General features: G+C 32.4%; 3 protein-coding genes across 4 annotated transcripts; 2 read left to right on the forward strand and 1 right to left on the reverse strand.

The window, feature by feature from the left end:
• The first annotated feature begins 3,047 nt into the window (after nucleotides 1–3,047).
• Nucleotides 3,048–7,663, forward strand: LOC101894225 (uncharacterized). Its single transcript, XM_059118678.1, has 3 exons — nucleotides 3,048–3,709; nucleotides 5,177–5,901; nucleotides 5,969–7,663. Exons 1-3 carry the CDS (start codon nucleotides 3,707–3,709, stop codon nucleotides 6,420–6,422), a joined length of 1,182 nt encoding a protein of 393 aa, XP_058974661.1. The 5' UTR covers nucleotides 3,048–3,706; the 3' UTR covers nucleotides 6,423–7,663.
• Nucleotides 7,664–9,548: 1,885 nt separating this feature from the next.
• LOC101894052 (NPC intracellular cholesterol transporter 2 homolog a) lies at nucleotides 9,549–13,980 on the reverse strand. The gene is made up of 3 exons (XM_005187417.4): nucleotides 13,712–13,980; nucleotides 9,986–10,099; nucleotides 9,549–9,921 (listed from the first exon to the last, which is right to left on the reverse strand). The coding sequence occupies exons 1-3, from the start codon at nucleotides 13,797–13,799 to the stop codon at nucleotides 9,662–9,664; spliced, it is 462 nt and encodes a 153-aa protein (XP_005187474.1). The 5' UTR covers nucleotides 13,800–13,980; the 3' UTR covers nucleotides 9,549–9,661.
• A 4,088-nt stretch (nucleotides 13,981–18,068) lies between these two features.
• Nucleotides 18,069–19,178, forward strand: LOC101893770 (protein transport protein Sec61 gamma-2 subunit). Of its 2 annotated transcripts, none has more exons than XM_005187415.4 (2): nucleotides 18,069–18,224; nucleotides 18,725–19,178. In XM_005187415.4, the coding sequence occupies exon 2, from the start codon at nucleotides 18,740–18,742 to the stop codon at nucleotides 18,944–18,946; it is 207 nt and encodes a 68-aa protein (XP_005187472.1). In that variant the 5' UTR covers nucleotides 18,069–18,224; nucleotides 18,725–18,739; the 3' UTR covers nucleotides 18,947–19,178. The 2 variants fall into 2 exon arrangements, with proteins under 2 accessions (XP_005187472.1, XP_019893724.1); XM_020038165.2 differs by lacking the exon at nucleotides 18,069–18,224 and adding an exon at nucleotides 18,269–18,293.
• The last annotated feature ends 516 nt before the right edge of the window (nucleotides 19,179–19,694 follow it).

Consider the following 19,694-nt stretch of genomic DNA (forward strand, 5'->3'; position numbering starts at 1 on the left):
CGTATATGAAAACATATAAAAATCTACTTATATTTGAAAATGTTCCCGAGCGTTGATGCATCTACCTATATTTGTTGACCATGGTATTATACTTTTTTTATAAAACAATTTAACCAAAAGAAGTAAAAAAAACATATGCAAAATGGCTATTTTGACATACACATGGAAATACGCATGGATAATAAAAGTGACAGCACATATGTAAACGCCAAGTTTGTGAAATCTCTCTCCTCTCGCGTCAAATCATAAAAAATATGAAATGTTGATACAAACCTATTTATTTACATTGTGCCCATCACTTTTTGGGGGCGGGTTCGAAATAATCGATACATATTTGTTAATCAATAAAACAAATAGACAATTAAGTGTGAAGTTGTTGTTAGCATTTGCAATTAGTGTGGTGTAAATGAAACTGCTTAGAAATGGGTTTAATTTTGTTGGTAAACACAATTTGGTGGGCCAACTTACCAATTTCGGAATATGGAAAACTTCCCGGTTATGTTTCGGCAAATGAATGGATAAAAAAAGTATTATTTTACACACAAAAGTCATCAGCATTACAAAATATTCATAGATACCATGAAGTAATGCATAAATAAACATTCAATTCTGGCAAGTTATATATTCTGTACGGCTTTCCAAATTAAACGCATTAATATACATACATACATAAAAAAGTACTCCAACTTAAACGAGATCATATCACACGTGTATGTTAATTTCCCCCGAAGGTTGTCTTCTCAATTTAATGGATGGCCGCCAAAACGGAAGGGATGGCGCTGACCACTAACATGAAATTCAAATATTCTCAATTGGTTGTTGTTATTTTATTGATTTTTTTGACAACAGTAGTTTTTCTAAAGTAAAAAAAATGTTCAAATATTCTCAGTATTTAAGGTGCAAGTACATAAAAAGCTTGAAGTCATGGCTAGGCATATTAATGTCAAATTATAATGGAAAACGACGGCAGGATTTAAGTGCGGCTCTGTAATCCCTTTATGAAATGTCACAAAAAATGCCTAGTCATGACTTCAAGCTTCTCATAGAAGAATGCAGGTAGTCGTATCAACGTTTGGGAACATTGATATGTCAATTTGTTTAAGAGTTTCTTTTCTAAAATAAATAATTTTATATGTTTTCTTATACGACGCCAATTCAAAGGTGAGCATACATAAAACGCTTTCCTCGCTGACTTAAGTCATTGGCTGGCCCATGGCCCAATTATAAAGTCCTCTTTGTCAAAATTCATGCTTAAGGTGAAAATAAATATTTTCGCCTTGACAGAAGAATTTTGTGGCGAATATGTTTGCAGCTCTGCTGCACCGTAGAAGGATACAGGTAGATGTATCAATGCTTGGGAACATTGATATGTAAAAAAATTAAAATGTTTTTTTTTTTTCTTCAAAAAAAAAAACATTTTTATAAGTTATGTTATACGACACCAATCGGAGGTTGTTATGATATGCATTTTTCAACAATTTTTGAAAAATTTGAATAATTTTTCATTTAAAATTGGTTTGACATTTCATTGTTCCAGCAGCTTTGTGATGCCGCTACCTGTATTCGTCTACCATGGTTTTGAAGCTGGTTTTGGTTGCAGCGAACTCAAAATTTAATTGGCAGATCGTTTGGTAATCAGCTGAGCTGGAAGGGGGACCTTAAGGCGGGAATACATAAAGCGCTTATCTGGCTGGCTTCTTCGGAAATGAACAATGGAGCCTAGGGCAAAAATCGAACTAAGTCAACCTAATACTTCTTTGTTCATCTACGAAGAAGCCAGCCGGTGACTTAAGCCAGTCAAATATGCGCTTTATGTATTTCCACCCTTATACTTGGATCATGGGCTGGCCTCTTCGTAGAGGCACAAAGAGTTTTAGGTTGACTTAGTTCGATTTTGGCCCTATGCTCCTTTGTTCTTTTCCGATGAAGCCAGTCGATGACTTCAGTCACTCAAAAAAGCGTGAGCTGTGTCGATGCGACTACCTATATTCTTCTACCATGCTGCAATCCGATTACCATATATAGGGTGAGATAAAAAAAAACAGCAACAATGTCATAATTTTGACATTTTTTTAATTTTATTGAATGAAAGCAAGAAATATCGGAAATAGCATCAAATTTTAGAACAAGTTTGGATTTGTAGGAATTGGTCGCCTTTGGCACGAAGCAACTCTTTATCTCTTTTGAGTCTATTTTCTTTCTGTTGCGGTGTAAGTTCTTGCGCTTTTTGGAATTTCAATGGCTTTATTATCCCGAGCTCATTTTTCAATATTTGCCGAATGGAATATTGCGATATGTTTAGCTCACGAGCCATTTTCTGCCACTGCGACGCGGGTTTCGATCAAGCAGCTTCTTTACTTTTGGAACCATTTCTGGTGACGTTACTGTTTTCTTCCGTCCACTTCCTTGACGTCGGGCGGCTTCGCTACCAGTATCACGGTAACGAGCGATGGTACGAGTCACACAAGATTTATTCACATTTAAATGCTGGAGTGCTCTAACGATAGCCACTTGTGGCTTTCCAGCCAAATATAAAGAAATCACACTATCACGCTTGAATTCCATCACGAATAACTTTATTCTGGAAAATTCTCAGCTAAATGCTTTTGTACGCTTGTAAACAATATAATGAGCTGGAATAATTTTAACAGCTGTCGGGCGTGTGGCTTTGAAATGACAGCAGTCTGAAGTTGATTGCAGTTTTTTCATCTCACCCTATATATTATCCGTATGTTAATTATTTCACTTGTTCTGTAAACATAATTACATAAATAATGCGCGTTCCTTAAAAATATTAATTCAGTTTTTAGGTTCTGCATATTTAAATGTCTATCTGGTTAACCACGATGATTACTTTGACTATGTAACGTTAAATTTATTGTAATTATTCCATTGTTCAGTAATTTATCTCAAAATCTATGTAAACGCTCTATGAGGACTGAAAAGTCGATTGCAAAATAAACGATTTTTTGTAAGCGTAAGCGATAGTCGATTTATAGATTCCTTTATGAATGAATGGATTTCCAGATCCCTAGTTTGATAAAGAAAATAGGAAAGCGCACACAAGAAACGACCAAAACTAGTGAAAACAATTAAATATTTTCAGATTTAAGAAATTCCACTGTAGAATTTAAAACTACAATAACATCATACCTTAAAAATTATATAGTTTACAAGAAACAAAACATATATATCACAATTATTTCGAATTAAAAGTCAAGGCTTTTTTTATATGTGAAAGGAGAAGAAGAAGCAGCAGCAGTGAGCATTTGGATGGGAAGCAACGCATAAAAGAAACAAAAAATTGCGCGAAAAAACCATAGCAGACACAACAAAAATATGTTTGTACAACAACGTAGGAATCGGCGCGGCGTAAAATGTGTGTGATTTTTCCTAACACATCAAAATAATAATTTGCAGCCTTATTACAAAGGGGGAAAATAACAGTAAAAACAGAAGCCGATAAGAAAAAGAAGCAAAACAAACGCCGTAAAGTTATTGTAGTGTAGTAAAGTGTAGCTGCTGCGACGGTCATAAAGAAAAGCGAAACAAGTTAATTTTTTGCAAAGAAAACTTTCTACAAAGGCGATTTAATTGAGGGCTGCTTTTTGTTGGAAACAGCAGTTTGTAAAATAATTACAATTTTTTTTGGAGAAAATGTCTATAAATATTTACTAAATGCATAACTTTGTATGTTTGCAAAACAATGGTGAGTTAAATTTTATAATTATTATATATTTTTTTGCTTATTTTGTGTTTTCTTTTTTTTTTGTTTTCATTATTAAAGTTTCCATTATTTTCCCTCTTTTGAGGTACAAACGAGGTCAATGTTGATAGAGCGAGAAGCGAGATATTTTCTTTATTTTTCGTCCATTGCTTGGTTAGTCGGTGGGGAATGAGTTCTCCACCTTCTTCTTTGCTATTTTCTTGTTTTTATTTTTGTGACTTTTTTTAATCTGTTGCCCGTTAATGAAAACAAACAAACAAACGCTGTATTGCTTTTATACCCTCCACCATAATGTGGAGGTTATATTAAGTTTGTCATTCCTTTTGTAACACCTCGAAATATACATTTTAGACCCCACAAAGTATATATATTCTGGATCAGCATAAAATTCTATGTCGATTTAGAAATGTCCGTCCGTCTGTGGAAATCACTCTAAATTTTACTCAAATGTATATTATGTTTGCAGGACTTTTGGTATTGAAAATGGGCCATGTAGTTCCACGTTTTGGTATAGCCCCCATGTAAGGGTACCTCCCGATAAACGGTATTTTGACAATTTTAGTGACTTTATTCACCGGAATTGTTTCAAATTTGATATTTAAAGTTCGAAATGGATACTACAGCCTGCTACAGAAAATTGTCTGTGCAGGTCCACGTCTTCTTATAGTCCCCATGTAACGGTACCTCACGATATTCGGTATTTTAATGATTTTAGCGACATTATTCATCGGAATTTTTTAAAATTTGGTATTTGAAGTTCGTAATGAAAACTACAGCCTATTACAGAAAATTTTCTTTGCAGGTCTACGTCTTCGTATAGCCCCCATATAATGGTACCTCACGATATTCGGTATTTTGATGATTTTAGCAACATTATTCATCGGAATTGTTTCAAATTTGGTATTTAAAGTTCGAAATGGATATTACAGCCTAAGACAGAAAATTGTCTGTGCAGGTCCACGTCTTCTTACAGCCCCTATATAACGGTTCCTCCCTATATTTGGTATTTTGACGATTTTAGCGACATTATTCACCGGAATTGTTTCAAATTTGGTATTTGAAGTTCGAAAGGGACACTGCAGCTTAAGACAGAAAATTGTCTGTGCATATATTACCGGAACAACTCTCGGATTTTTAGAGAGGTAAATATTTGCACCCTGATCCCGGAAAAATATTTTTTTCTTGGGGACGGACCCCCATATTCAATCCAAAAGTCCGGGTCTATGACGCAGGTTGAACCCCGGGCCAAAAAAAAAATAAAAAGACCGAGATTTTACTAAACTAGCGTTAAGCCATAATATCTTCCCAAAGGAATTTTTTTAAACCATCTTCAATGTTGAACAATTTTATAATCTTTATCTTAAAAATCGTATTTAAACAATAAAAAAAATTAACAAATTTATGCCAATATTTTATAATTTTTTTACTTTTCTTTTGCTTTATTTTTAGACACTGCCCAAAATTTTCACTTTGACTTCAAAAGAATTTAATAATTTTGATACAATGTCATTTGAATCGTCCGTCAGTCATGTTTTAACATCTAATGCACAGCAAATACCACTCAACACGGAACAGGAAATTGTAAACCACAATACCGCAAATACTTCTATGCCTCGAAATTCGGCTGCACTAAATCAAACAACAATGTTTAACACGACTTCAACAATTGGACAACAGTCCCCACCGGTCTCGGGACACACAGATTTGATGGTGGAGAATGTAATGCCTGGCATATATCTGACAAAAAATTTCATATCATGGAAAAAGGAACAACTTCGGGCTCATGGTTTTACACATGTCATCATTATTGATAAACACATACAGGAACTTTACTATCCAAACCAACAGCTTGAAATTTTCAAACTTTGCCGTAATGATGATACTGCACACGGCAGTAACAGATCGACCTCAAGTGATCTTCATGACGACTACGAACCCAGTCCAAGTGGTGGTGCATTAAATTTTGGCAAAGAGTTTGATGTTATCGATTTGAATTTTGGCGAAAAATCATATCTAACAACCGTGCTACCCAACTGTTATAGGGCGGTTAAGTTTATCAACAAAGCCCTGCAGCGTGGTGGTACCATTTTAGTAATTGACTGTAATGGTGGCGAACAGAAATGTCTAACCATCATTGTTGCCTACTTAATGTATAAACATAATATTAGTTTTAGGTAAGTTGAAGTTTAACCTCAATATCACTGTGTAAAAAATGAAAAATGACCTTTATTTCGATTACAGCAATGCCTTTGCCCGCCTTAAAGAATTTTACAACAAAGCTGATTTGGATCGTTTCTATACTAGCCAGCTATATGAATATGAACCAATTTTACAAGTACAGCGTGCCCAGTCAAGAGGCCATAGCTGTTCCCGCGAATTGCATGCCGCAATTTTAAAACGTAAAAAGTCACATGAAGATTATGCTGCCGATAACAGCCATGCAAATCTCGACCAAGCTTGTTCCATTTCCTCCACATATGCAAATGCCCATTCATTGTTGGATAATTGTAACCCCTTGAATCGTTTCGATAGTACACAAATGGATATGAAGTCGTCCATTGATGGTAATGACATTGCTACAAATCGGCAAGGAAAAAACAAGGCAATCCCAGCATCATCAACTTTTACACAGTTTATGGTTGGCACAAACAGAACAGGTGGTTGGTATAACTGGGATGATTATGCCATGGAGTAATTTAGAAAAAAAAACATTTTTTTTTGCAGCTATAAGTTCAAAACAAACAAAATATTGTTTCAAATTGCAGATACATAGTAAAGGCAAAGATAAAACAATTTAAAAAAAAAATCAGCAAAACTCTGGGTCTACAAATTTGAAAATATCTACAATTTTAGTAAAATGTCGTCGAATTCATATTTTTTCTATGGAAACATAATTTGATAACAAATTTTTCTGTAGAAAAATAATTCGATAACAATTTTTTCTGTAGAAAAATAGTTCGATAAAATTTTTTTCTATAGAAAAATAGTTCGATAACAGTTTTTTCTATAGAAAAATAGTTCGATAACCATTTATTCTATAGAAAAATAGTTCGATAACAATTTTTTCTATAGAAAAATAGTTCGATAGCAATTTTTTCTATAGAAAAATAGTTCAATAACAATTTTTTCAATAGAAAAATAGTTCGATAACATTTTTTTTTGTAGAAAAATAGTTTGATAACAAATTTTTTGTTCGATAACAACATATTTGTACAGAAAAATGATTCGATATCAAATTTTTCTTGGAAAAATTTTTTTTCGAAAAACTATTTTCGATAACAATAATGTCTATAAATAAATTTTTTGTCAAAAACAAGTTTTTCCTAAACAAATGTTTACAACGTTTCAGCAAAGATATTGTTCTGTAGACCCTTGTAATTTCTAATTCTAAAACTACTATAACTATATAAGAAATATTTGTAAATAATTTAAAATTTTATACAATACAAATTTTTCTGTTTTTCTATTTTTCATAGACCCAAAAAAAAGTAACTCGCCTAATTCACATAAATATACAATTTATATACAAAAAAATTCAAACTGAACTGAATATTCTAATGGAATAAAATTAACTTTTCCTAGGAGATAGAATGTTAATGAACGTTTAACACAACTTAAATATTTTTTAAGATTGCAGTTTTAGTGTATAAGTGTTTCTTTAGTTTTAGATTCCTTTCGTCTGTGCTTAGTTTGTTGAACCATTTTTTTTCATAAACATATTATTAATAACTTTCAATTTCATTAAAATCCACAATTTTCTATTGACAAACATTCGCCTCATCTAACCTTAAGTGATTTGATTGTTTATAAGGTAAGCCGCAAGAATTTAAAATGTCAATAATATTACAGATATATATTACATTGTATAATTCGAATATATTTTACATAAAAATATGTGCTATGCAAAAATAAATTGAATTTTCTATATGTTCTATACATTTGTTGTTTATTTTACAAGCTGGAAGTCATATTTATTGTGAGAAGAACAATTGCTCGATAGCCGCTTTTTCAATTTTTTAACCCTTTGTTTTTTTAGGGAAAAATGTCATATGTTCTCTTTAGAAATATATTCGAAAACATTTATTTTTAAAGAAGATGTTCGATAACAAAATTTCCTATAGAAAAGTTTTTGATGACAATTTTTTCTATAGGAAAGTTGTTCGATAACAATTTTTTCTTTAGAAAATTTGTTCGATAACAATTTTTTCTATAGAAAATTTGTTCGATAACAACTTTTTCCATAAGAAAGTTATTCGATAACAATTTTTTCTATAGGAAAGTTGTTCGATATCAACTTTTTCTATAGGAAAGTTGTTCGATATCAACTTTTTCTATAGGAAAGTTGTTCGATAACAACTTTTTCTATAGGAAAGTTGTTCGATAAGAACGTTTTCTACAGGAAAGTTGTTCGATAACAACGTTTTCTATAGAAAAGTTATTCGATAAAAATATTTTTTTAGAAAAGTTGTTCGATAACAACATTATCTACTGAAAAGTTGTTCGATAACAACTTTTTCTATAGAAAAATTGTTCGATAACAACATTTTCTCGATAACAACTTTTCCTATAGAAAAGTTGTTCGATAAATATATTTTTTATAGAAGTATTGTTCGATAACAAAACTTTCTATAGAAAAGTTGTTCGATAACAACATTTTCTATAGAAAAGTTGTTCGATAACAACATTTTCTATAGAAAAGTTGTTCGATAACAACATTTTCTATAGAAAAGTTGTTCGATAACAACATTTTCTATAGAAAAGTTGTTCGATAACAACATTTTCCATAGAAAAGTTGTTCGATAACAACATTTTCTATAGAAAAGTTGTTCGATAACAACATTTTCTATAAAAAAGTTGTTCGATAACAACATTTTCCATAGAAAAGTTGTTCGATAACAACATTTTCCATAGAAAAGTTGTTCGATAACAACATTTTCTATAGAAAAGTTGTTCGATAACAACATTTTCTATAAAAAAGTTGTTCGATAACAACATTTTCCATAGAAAAGTAGTTCGATAACAAGTTTTTCTATCGAAAATTTGTTCGATAATAACTTTTTCTATAGAAAAGTTATTCGATAACAACTTTTTCTATAGAAAAGTTATTCGATAACAACTTTTTCTACAGAAAAGTTATTCGATAACAACTTTTTCTATAGAAAAGTTGTTCGATAACAACTTTTTCTATAGAAAAGTTGTTCGATAACAACTTTTCCTATAGAAAAGTTGATCGATAACAACATTTTCTATTGAAATGTGTTTCGATAACAACGTTTTCTATTGAAAAGTTGTTCGATAACAATTTTTTCTGTAGTAAAATTGTTCGATAACAACTGTTTCTATAGAAAAGTTGTTCGATAGCAAATTTTTCTGTAGAAATGCTGTTCGATAATAACCTTTTCTATAGAAAATTTGTACGATAACAACTTTTTCTATAGTAAATTTGTTATCGAAGGACTTTTCTATAGATAATTTTGTTATCGAACAACATTTCTATCAATAATTTTGTTATCGAACAACTTTTCTACAGAATAAGTTGTTATCGAACTACTTTTCTATAGGAAAAGTTGTTATCGAACAACAAATTTTTCTATAGAGAAGATGTTCGATGACAAATTTTTCAATGCAAAATCTTTCGATCATAACTTTTTCAATGGAAAAATCATTCGATTACAACTTTTTCCTTTGTAAACTTATTCGATGACAGCCTCTTTTGATAGAAAAGTCGTTCGATAAAAAATGTTTCTATAGAAAAGTTGTTAGATAGTTCAGTGTACAATGGTTTTGCTCACGCTTTTGTAACAAGAAAAATCCGTATATATTATTTATAAAACATAAAACATTTATTTTCTTTTTTCATTAAAAATAATAATGTAGATTTGAGAATTCTTTTTTTTTTTTTTGGTTTTGTATAATACTCCTTGAAGTCAGGATTTATTGAATTTTGGCGGGAATTTCTACACATACAATGTCCTCATTATTTTGATCTTTCAATTCCCATTTGACCATAACATTAACCTTGGGATAGGCTTTCAAGACGGGCAAACTGGCTGTGTATTCATAGGTTTCACCCTTATCCAATGGGCACTTGAGGCCACTATCAACACAGGCATCAGGATTTTGTAAATGGAATGGCATTTCAACACCCATCACCTTGCCATGCACCACTGTTTGGATTGCCTTGACATCTTCAGCTAAAAACAAAATAATTAATGTTTTTTTCTCTTTATCGTAGGTTCATGATCACACTCTGCTTACCCAACGAAAAGTCAATGGTAATGGACACCGTCGAATTGCGTTTCAATATACATTCATTTTTTGTTGTATCACAATCGGAGACCGAGACTTTTGTAAATTTGCCCGTTTTGGAGCCTATAAAAGAGGAGAAAAAAGAAAAGGAAAACATCAATTAAGCTTTTATGCACGTATATACTTATGTGTGTGTACATAAATAAGAAAAACTAGCGGCCCTCAACGATAGCAAAGATGTTTACAATTACTCACAAAAGAAAAAAAAAGGGATCATGTTTTTCTAGAACAAGATTACGTGATATTTTTAAGAAAATATTAATTGTTTAATTAAAGCTTGTTCAATTATGTGATTAACAGTTCTGTTTTTTGTGGGTTCTTGTTACTGCATACACAAGTGATTCATATAACCTATAGAGGGTTTATGTTTTGATTTTCACCTCTCTCTTCTCTTTTCATATGAGAATCACAGTTTGGTTTTTGTTTCAACAGTTTCTTCAAATTTAATATATTTGTCTTAAAGGATAAATTTTATATTTTTTTATTACTTGTGATCAACGCCTTAAACTTTAAGGCTTAAAGTAAAATTAGATATGGAATATATCTCCTCTTGCAACCACCTACCTACCTACAACGAATAAATCTGGAGAGTTTTAACTCATTTAAAAAAAATGCGAAAACAAGAAAACTTCATTGAACTTCAAATTTCTTTAAAATTTTTATCTTAATGTATTTTTATTATTATTAACAGATTTCTGTTGGCCAGCGTAATATGGTATTATTGATTATTGATGAACTTAAATGATTATGGCCCGGTTCACAACGTCTAAGAGATTAAGGTAAAAAACTATTATTTATAATGAACCCATTAAAAAAATTGTAATAAAATATTTGCTCTGTTCCAGAACCTGCAAGAATCAACAATTTTTGGATTTTTTTACGATATCATAAAGGGAAAATCGCCTATCATAGTAAAATGTTATATAATTTGTAGTTTTGAAACAGCTTAATTATAGTTTCAGGTTTCTGTTGCTTGATGACCTCTCGGGAAATTTGATGTGAAACATTTCTTCCATTCACCTAAAATGAAGAATTCTTAAACATTTTGGCTCAATTCGGAAACACTAAAAACAATAAACTAAAATGTTCTTTCGATGAAAAAACTACTATCAACTTCAGACTGCTGTCATTTCTAAGCCTCGTCGTCCGACAGCTGTTAAAATTATTCCAGTGACAGCTCATTATATTGTTTACAAGCGCACAAAAGCATTTTGTTGATAAGTTTCCACAAAAAAAGTTATTCGTAATGGAATTCAAGCGTGATAGTGTGATTTCTTTATATTTGGCTGGAAAACCACAAGGGGCTATCGTTAGATAACTCCAGCATTTAAACGTGAATAAATCTTTTGTGTCTCGTACCATCGTTCGTTACCGTGGTACTGGAAGCGTAGCCCGACGTCAAGGAAGTGGATGGAAGAAAACAGCAACATCAGCAGAAATGGTTCGCAGAAAGTAAAGAAGCGACTTGATTAAAACCCGCATTGTTGTGGCCGAAAAATGGCTCGCGAGCTGAACATATCGCAATATTCCATTCCGGCAAATTTTGAAAAATGAGCTCGCCATTGAAATTCAAAAGTGCAAGAACTTATACCGCAACAGAAAGAAAATAGTCTCAAAAGAGCTAAAGAGTTGCTTCGCTTGGCCGTGAACTGCTGAATCTGGTTTTCTCCGTTGAGAAAACATTCGTTGTCCAGCAGTTTGTAAACAAACAAATTGATCGTGTTTTTGCACAAAGAGGTCAGCTGAAAGTGTTCACCTTCGTTTGGCCACCAGAATAACTCAAGCGCCGGCCATGTAGGCCGCCATAAGAGCCGATGGTCCCTCTCCGCTTTTATTAATCGACCGTGGCATTAGAATAAATGCCGAATATTATCGCGAAAATATTCTGGAGGGTGTATTAAAGCCTTGGGCAGGCAAACATTTTGGCCGCAGACCTTGGACATTCCAACAGGCATCAGCACCATCATCGCACTCAGCACGCGCCACCCAAGAATGTTTACAAAATGAAGTTCCTTGCTTCATTTCCAGCGCACAATGGCCACCAAAATCTCCGGATACCAATACGTTGGACTATTGTGTCTGGAGTATTTTAGAAAGCAAGGTTGGCACTAAATAAAAATACCAAAGTGTCGATCGATCACCTCAAGCAAGCGCTTCGCCAGGAATGTGCCGAAATGCCGCAGAGCAACATGCGGGCAGCGTGTGACGATTTCATTGGCTGTTTGAAGGGCATAATTCGTGCCAATGGTGAACAATTCGAACAGATCTAAACTTATTCTAAAATTTGATGCTATTTCCGGCATTTTTTGCTTTCATTCAATAAAATTAAAAATAAAAAAATTAAAAAATTATGACGTTTGACTTTGTTGCATTTTTTTATCTCACCCTGCATTTTGTAATAAAGTTATTTTGTGTGTCTGGATACCCTAAAATTTGTAACAATGGTTACAAATTTTTACTGAAAGTTGTCTGTTAACCCGAAAGTTCTGAAAAAGATAGCGTTTGGAGAGAGAAATTTTGACAGTTCTTTCAGTGAGAGTTTGCAAATTCTTGCTCGACAAATTTATTCTTGCAATCACTTGCAACTCTTCTTCTTCTCATTCATCGACATTCAATCAGATGTTTCCTATTGTTTGTTTATTTCTTTTTGTGCTTTCAATTTGAAAATATGTTTTTCGAATTAGCGAGACTAATTGTTTAAATATTAATATGCAATAAGAAAATAAAAGAACATTTCCAACATTTTTAGACAAATGCCATTAGCAACACGTTTAAAGGATTCCGGATCTCTCTTTCTTTTATTACTCATATTTTTTATTGATAATTTCCTTTTTATTTATAAAATTGTAAAATTGGTGGTGCTTTCTTTCTTTTAATGGGGGACAAATTGATTTGTTTTGACAAATCAGCTGATTAGTTGCAAGCTTCTGCAGGTCTGTTTACTTTTCGCATTTTCGTTGCAAAAGAGAATAAAAACTACCTTACTCTCTCTCAGAAAGATGTTACTGGACAATTCCTGCAGGAAAAGTAACCAGACAGACCCAATATAGGTAAATATTGAGGTGCCAGTACATAAAAAGCTCGATGTCATGGCTAGGCATATTAATGTCAAATTATAATGCAAAACGACGGCAAGATTTTAGTGCGGCTCTGTAATCCCTTTATGAATTGTCACAAAATATGCCTAGCCATGACTTCAAGCTTTTATGTACTCACACCCATGGTACAATAAAAAGGTTAGGTAGAGCTACCAGCTGATTACAATTTTTTTTCTAAGTGTGCCCGACTTCTGCCAATTTTGTGTATGTATTTATTCTTTTGAAAAATAAAAACAAAATGTTTTCAAAATCAATAATTGGATGACGCGTCCGATTGCGGGACGCACATTTAAGCTATTCGCCAGTTTTGCCATGTAGTTGAAAAATCCAACTATTTAAATCATATTTTTGAAAGAAATTCCTGGCATTTCATTCCTTTTTCGCGCTGTTTAACTAATTTTAAAAATGAGGAAGAATATTGAATAGGTAATAACAATTTGACAGTAAGTTGGCATAGCCTCAGGGCTGTATTTCTGTAATTTTACGAAGCTTTTCTACCTCCTTATTGTACCATGCCTACATCCTAACTCTCTCACATTGCTATTTCCGAAAAATTGTCTTTATTTTCAATACTCACCACAATCGGTAAACTGTAATGCATTGATATTATCCAAAAATAATCCAGCTACAATGAAAATGGTCAGGATTCCAAATTGTTGTTTCATTTTTAATAATATTTGTTTTTTTTTATTAAGTTGTGTAGATAAATGCACACTTCTGCTTTGTTAATGGAAAGAAACTACGCGTTAAGGCAAAGAATAAAACCTGTGTCTCGACCCAACGAATGCCAATTTTCAAATGAAACGAAACGAATGAGACTTGGATGTTGTCGTCGCTTGTAAAATCGTGACAATGGCTGTAGTGCAGTGCAAAATTTTCCAAACCTCCCTAGTCGTTGTCGTTCGATGTTTTTTGAGACAAAACGAGAGAAGAAATAATCTCTTAATGTGTGGATGTGTGTGTGTGTGCGTTAAACAAAATTAAATTAAATAAAGAATAAACAATATTGTGAGGTACATGTTAATGGACAATGGCTGGAGGTTTATTAGAGACGAGACTGGGTATGCTGTATTTGTCATCTGTAGCAAATTTTGACAAAGTATACAGTGTGCTAGTGTGTGCATGTGTGTGTAAGTACAAACATATCGTGGGTGTTTGTGTAAACACTATATGCATTTCCGTTTTTCGTCAATTCAATTAATTCTCACTTTTTTACACACTCAAGTGTACATACATACAGACATACCTATTAATAGTTTTTAAGACCCATATGCAAGTACGTCAGTAGTTATTTGTTCATTGTTCTGGTTGTTGTTATTTTTTTCGTTGTTTTCTTTAGTAATACAATTAGTTTGTTTTCCGTCTTCTTCTTTTTTGTTTTCTTTTTAACGATAGCAACAACAAAAACCACATATCAATGACTCAAACAAAGAATCGTATCACACAATGAGTGAGCGTCGTCGTTGATAAGCGTATTTTTATTGTGACAAACATTTGTCGTTTGTTTATTTTGTTTTACACCAATTTTTCAAAAAGAATGTATCGCATCAACGAAATCAGACACTTAGTGCAATGGCTTTTTATTGTCTCTTATCAACAAATTCCAAAATATTTAAAAGATAAGCGGATACGATGATCAATAACAAACACTATACCTACATTGGTGCATAGTGTTATGTTGAAGTTATATATAAATAAATGTAATAAAGATTGAATACTGATCCTAGCTCCTTGAATTTGGGTAAAACAACTCTCCATATTCCCCATATTTTATAAATAACATTTTGAATTCATGAATAAAAGCAAACTAAAACAGTCAAGACTTTTACGTCTGGCAATGCTCTTCATATCATACCGTTTCTCCTTTACTATTCGTCAATAGATGTCACACTGTTACCAATTAACACCCGGACCGTTCATTTCACTCCAAATTACAGATAATTAAGCTCGTTTCGAAAGAAAACAAAAAAGAAAATGCCATACACATTTGCTTGGGTTTTACTACATTTTTTTTTGATAAGGAAACAGTAAAAAGTCAAGTACAGTATATCTAAAATATTTGCGTATGACGAATTGCTTATATTTTGCTGTAACCATAACAATTACAGAAGGTAGAACAAATCTACCCCCCAAATACATTTTTTTTCTTTTGGTGCCCCGAATAAACATATACACATTTTGTGTATGTGTGTCTATTGTTTTGAATAAAAAATACAATAATTATTTCAAATTTGGTTGCAAAATAAATGCAAATTTTCAACGTAAATAGATGACAAATTGTACAATTTTGTGATCAAACTGTATTATCCTACTATTTTAGATTTCATCTTGTGGAATAACCCCGAAATTCCATTTTTGTTTCGCGGGTTTCCCCAATATAAGAATTTTGTTAAAAAAAATTAACAAAACCTACTGTTGCATATTTAAAAGTATATTTGGCACTATGAGACTCCAGCACAGAGTTGCATTTTTCTAGTTTCTGTGAAGTTGAACAAACTATCTTATTGAGCCATGGCTATAACTATAAATGAACTCTGATTTTCAAAGTTCCGTGCAACGTCAAACAGTTATTTATTTTCAAACAACTTTAAATGGTTATAATCATGGTAGAAAAATGCAGGTAGTCGCATCGACACAGCTGCTGGGACAATGAACTGTCAAACCGATTTTGAAATTGAAAATTTTTGAATGAAAAATTGTTGAAATTTGTAAAAAATGTTGAAAAACACATATGATAACATCCGCCGATATCGTCGTATAAGAAAACATATAAGAATCTACTTAGTTTTCGCAAAACATTTTAAAAATTTTGACATATCAATCTTCCCAAGCGTTAATGCATCTACCTATGTTCTTCTACCATGGTTATAACCATGGTACAATAAAATTAAAATGCTTATAATTTTGGTAATTAATGATATTTGTCGGTAAGTTAGCGACGAAATTAAAGTAGTCGCTAAGGCCTACCGATAGATACCAATGTTATCAACTTTTATTTCTTTGGTATATCAAATTTTGCATTTGAAAGTTACCGATTTTTGTCGGTAACTCAAAAAATGAGTTAGGGTGCAAGTACACAAAGAGCTTGAAGTCATGGCTAATGTTAAATTATAATGGAAAACGACGGCAGAATTTTAGTGCGGCTCTGTAATCCCTTTATAAAATGTCGGAAAATATGCGTAGCCATGACTTTAAGCTTCTTATGTACTTGAACCTGTAGAGAACCGCAATACTGGTTTATATCAATAATGCGCGTCCCGCAATTTAAGTTTCTACCAATCATTAATTTTGAAAATATTTTGTTTCTATTTGCCGAAACTATAAATACATACACAAAATAGGCAGAAGTCGAGCACACTTAGAAAAAAATTGTAATCAGCTGGTAGCTCTACCTTACCTTTTTATTGTACCATGGTTATAACATGGTAAATTAGTATACACATTTGCTCTTTTCCAGAACCTGCAAGTAACTACTATTTTTGTAATTTTTTTCGATATCATAAAGGGAATATCGGTTACCGTAGTAGACACTTTTACATTCTTGCAGTTCTTGAACAGACAAATTACAGGGTGAGATATAAAAACTGCAACAAAGACAAACACCATAATATTTACATTTTTTTAAATTCTATTGAATGAAAGCAAAATGTCGAAAATAGCTTCAAATTTTAGAATAAGTTTAGATTTCTTCGAATTGGTCACCTTTGGCGATGCCCGAATGTTGCTCTGCGGTAATTGGCCCATTCCCGGCGAAGCGCTTTTTTAGTGTCAAACTTGCTTCCCAAAATACTCCAGACGCAATAGTCCAACGGATTGGTATCCGGAGATTTTGGAGGCCATTGTGCGTTGGGAATGAAGCGAGGAACCTCATTTTGTAAAAATTCTTGGGTGGCGCGTGTTGAGTGCGATGGTGCTGAGTCCTGTTGGAATGTCCAAGGTCTGCGGTCAAGTCGCTTCTTTACTTTTCAAGCCTCTTCTGCTGATGTTGCTGTTTTCTTCTGACCGGCTAAGCTACCAGTATCACGGGAACGAGGGATGGTACGAGACACAAAAGATTTATTCACATTTAAATGCTGGAGTGCTCTAACGATAGCCAATTGTGATTTTCCAGCTAAATATAAAGAAATCACACTAACACTATTGAATTCTCAGAATAACTTTTTTCTGGAAATTTCTCACCAAAATGCTTTTGTACGCTTGTAAACAATATAATGAGCTGTCACTGGAATAATTTTAACAGCTGTCGGACGAGTGACTTAGAAATGACAGCAGTCTAAAGTTGGTGGCAGTTTTTTTTCTTCCCACCCTGTATTTCTGGGAATTAGTGAGTCATTGCAAGTAATCATATACATTTTGGCATTTTCTGTTACATTGTCGAGTTGCATCGTATAGAAAACAGGTTTCCATCTCTGATATGTGTACATACAATCGATTTATAAATATACATTTTGGCAATGAGATGATGTTAAATTAATATTTTTTTTTTTTAAAAATGTTACTTTCATAATTCTTCCATGGTAAAATTAAGAAGGTAAAGTCATTTCAAATAAGCATACCAATCTCTGCATTTTCTAAACATTTGATTGCATGACCTTACATCCTTGATTCTACCATGAATTCTCCAATAAAAATACCCTTCGCAGTTGAAGATTAGGTACACAAAATCTACTTTCTGGCAACATTTTAAAGATTTTAATGTCAAACAGTTCAAAAGACATAACAAAAATAATTTGACAGCTGTCTTTGTAAGATGATATGTTGCCACATTAATTATTGCTAATACGGCTTATAAATTTTTAGAAATATGAATAAAAAACCTAAATAGAATATGATTTATTTATTTGTGGTTTTGTTGTTAAAGTAATTCAATTTATTGACCTTACTTTTATTCATCAATAAAAGAAAAAAACATGTAGAGCAATTTTTATTTGATTTATTTCCAATAAGCTGGCAACACTGTTGCCACGTCGTTTGTCGTGTCTTCGTATACTTCGTTGACAAGTGTCAAACAATCTTATTCGTGTCTTCGTCAATACAACAATTAAAACGTACTTCATTCGTGTTACTTCTCTTGCTGCAGCGAAAACTAGGTGCGTTGTGTTTTTGTAAAGATTATTAAAAAAAGTATAATTTTTGGTTAAAATAGGAAATTGTTACGTGTAATTATAAATAAATATTTGTTTTTCTATAAATTGTGTATTGTTTTCTAAATATATCAAAAGAAAAACTCTGATATTTTGCTATAAAAGTCGCGAATAAATGTGTGTGTGTTTGTGAGAGGAGGAGAAAAGAAATGTGTGCTGTTGCGTGTGAAAATGTGAAAGAATTATTTATTATTAATTATATGAAATAAAATGTTTATAAACATTTACATTTTTGTGAGGAATTAATTTCTAAGAAGCAGATATGCGTTTTGGGGAAATTTCTGCATTTAAACGAATGTGTGACGTATGCCACGACGACAAACTTCCCAACGTCATAGCCAATCACAACAAGTTGTTCGTTCACACTTTCTGTTTTCCCCTTTCTTTTCAATTTATTATTAGCACTTTTTTCAATTTATTCTAAGATTTTTCTTTTTTTCTTTTAGCTAAACTAACCCGCCATGGATAAAGTTGTGAAATTCTGTGAACCTGGCCGTGTCTTCGCCAAGGACTCCATTCGTTTGGTCAAACGTTGCACCAAACCCGATCGCAAAGAGTTCCAAAAGATTGCCATTGCCACCGCCATTGGTTTCTGCATTATGGGCTTCATTGGTTTCTTCGTCAAGCTGATCCACATCCCCATCAACAACATCATTGTCGGTTCATAAGTCACAACATAGAAATGGATTTTCTTCTCTGTTTCCAAAATACAACACACAACTTTCTAAGGCTGCATCAGCTTTTCCCACTTTTGTTTGTATCCAAAACAATAACACAGACGTAGGATTATCCGTTTCAAATGTTTATTTTTTATGTTAATACATCATAAGGTTTTATATACAACATCCTCAAAATACAATATGTTTTCCGATAAATATTTGTGAATTTGTCTGGCATTGATCGATCTATTAATTAGTAAATACTATTTTTCATAGACATAAGCGAGATTACATGAACTTTCATAGCCGAATTATGCCAGGAGGAAGTTGTAGAGTTTCCATCTTTGTAAGAATTTGTCTTTTCAACCTCAGCATTTCCATTTTTATAAGAAACTTTATTTTCATTCATTCAAGACAAGAAAAACATTTGTTTAATTTATAATTTTGTAAAAGATAATAAAATTTAAACAAAAAAATATAATAGAGACATGTTTTTGTTACTGAAAAGTTGCACTTTCTATAGAATGTCTAAGAGAAGTTTTTTGGTAAAACCCCTGTGCTTTTTGTTAAACCCGGAGGAAGTCTTCTATTTACAAAAGATTTAGATCTTTATTTTTTTACCTATCAAAAACTTGGAGGAAGACAATGTCCACAAAAAAAAAAAAGAAAACGGAACTTTTCGCAATTGCTTCCACTTTAAAAATGGACGTTTTAGAAGATTATAATAAGGGTTTATTTACAATCAGCCAAAGAGGGT

This window comes from Musca domestica, unplaced genomic scaffold, assembly GCF_030504385.1.
Source record: "Musca domestica strain aabys unplaced genomic scaffold, Musca_domestica.polishedcontigs.V.1.1 13, whole genome shotgun sequence".
Lineage (NCBI taxonomy): Eukaryota > Metazoa > Arthropoda > Insecta > Diptera > Muscidae > Musca > Musca domestica.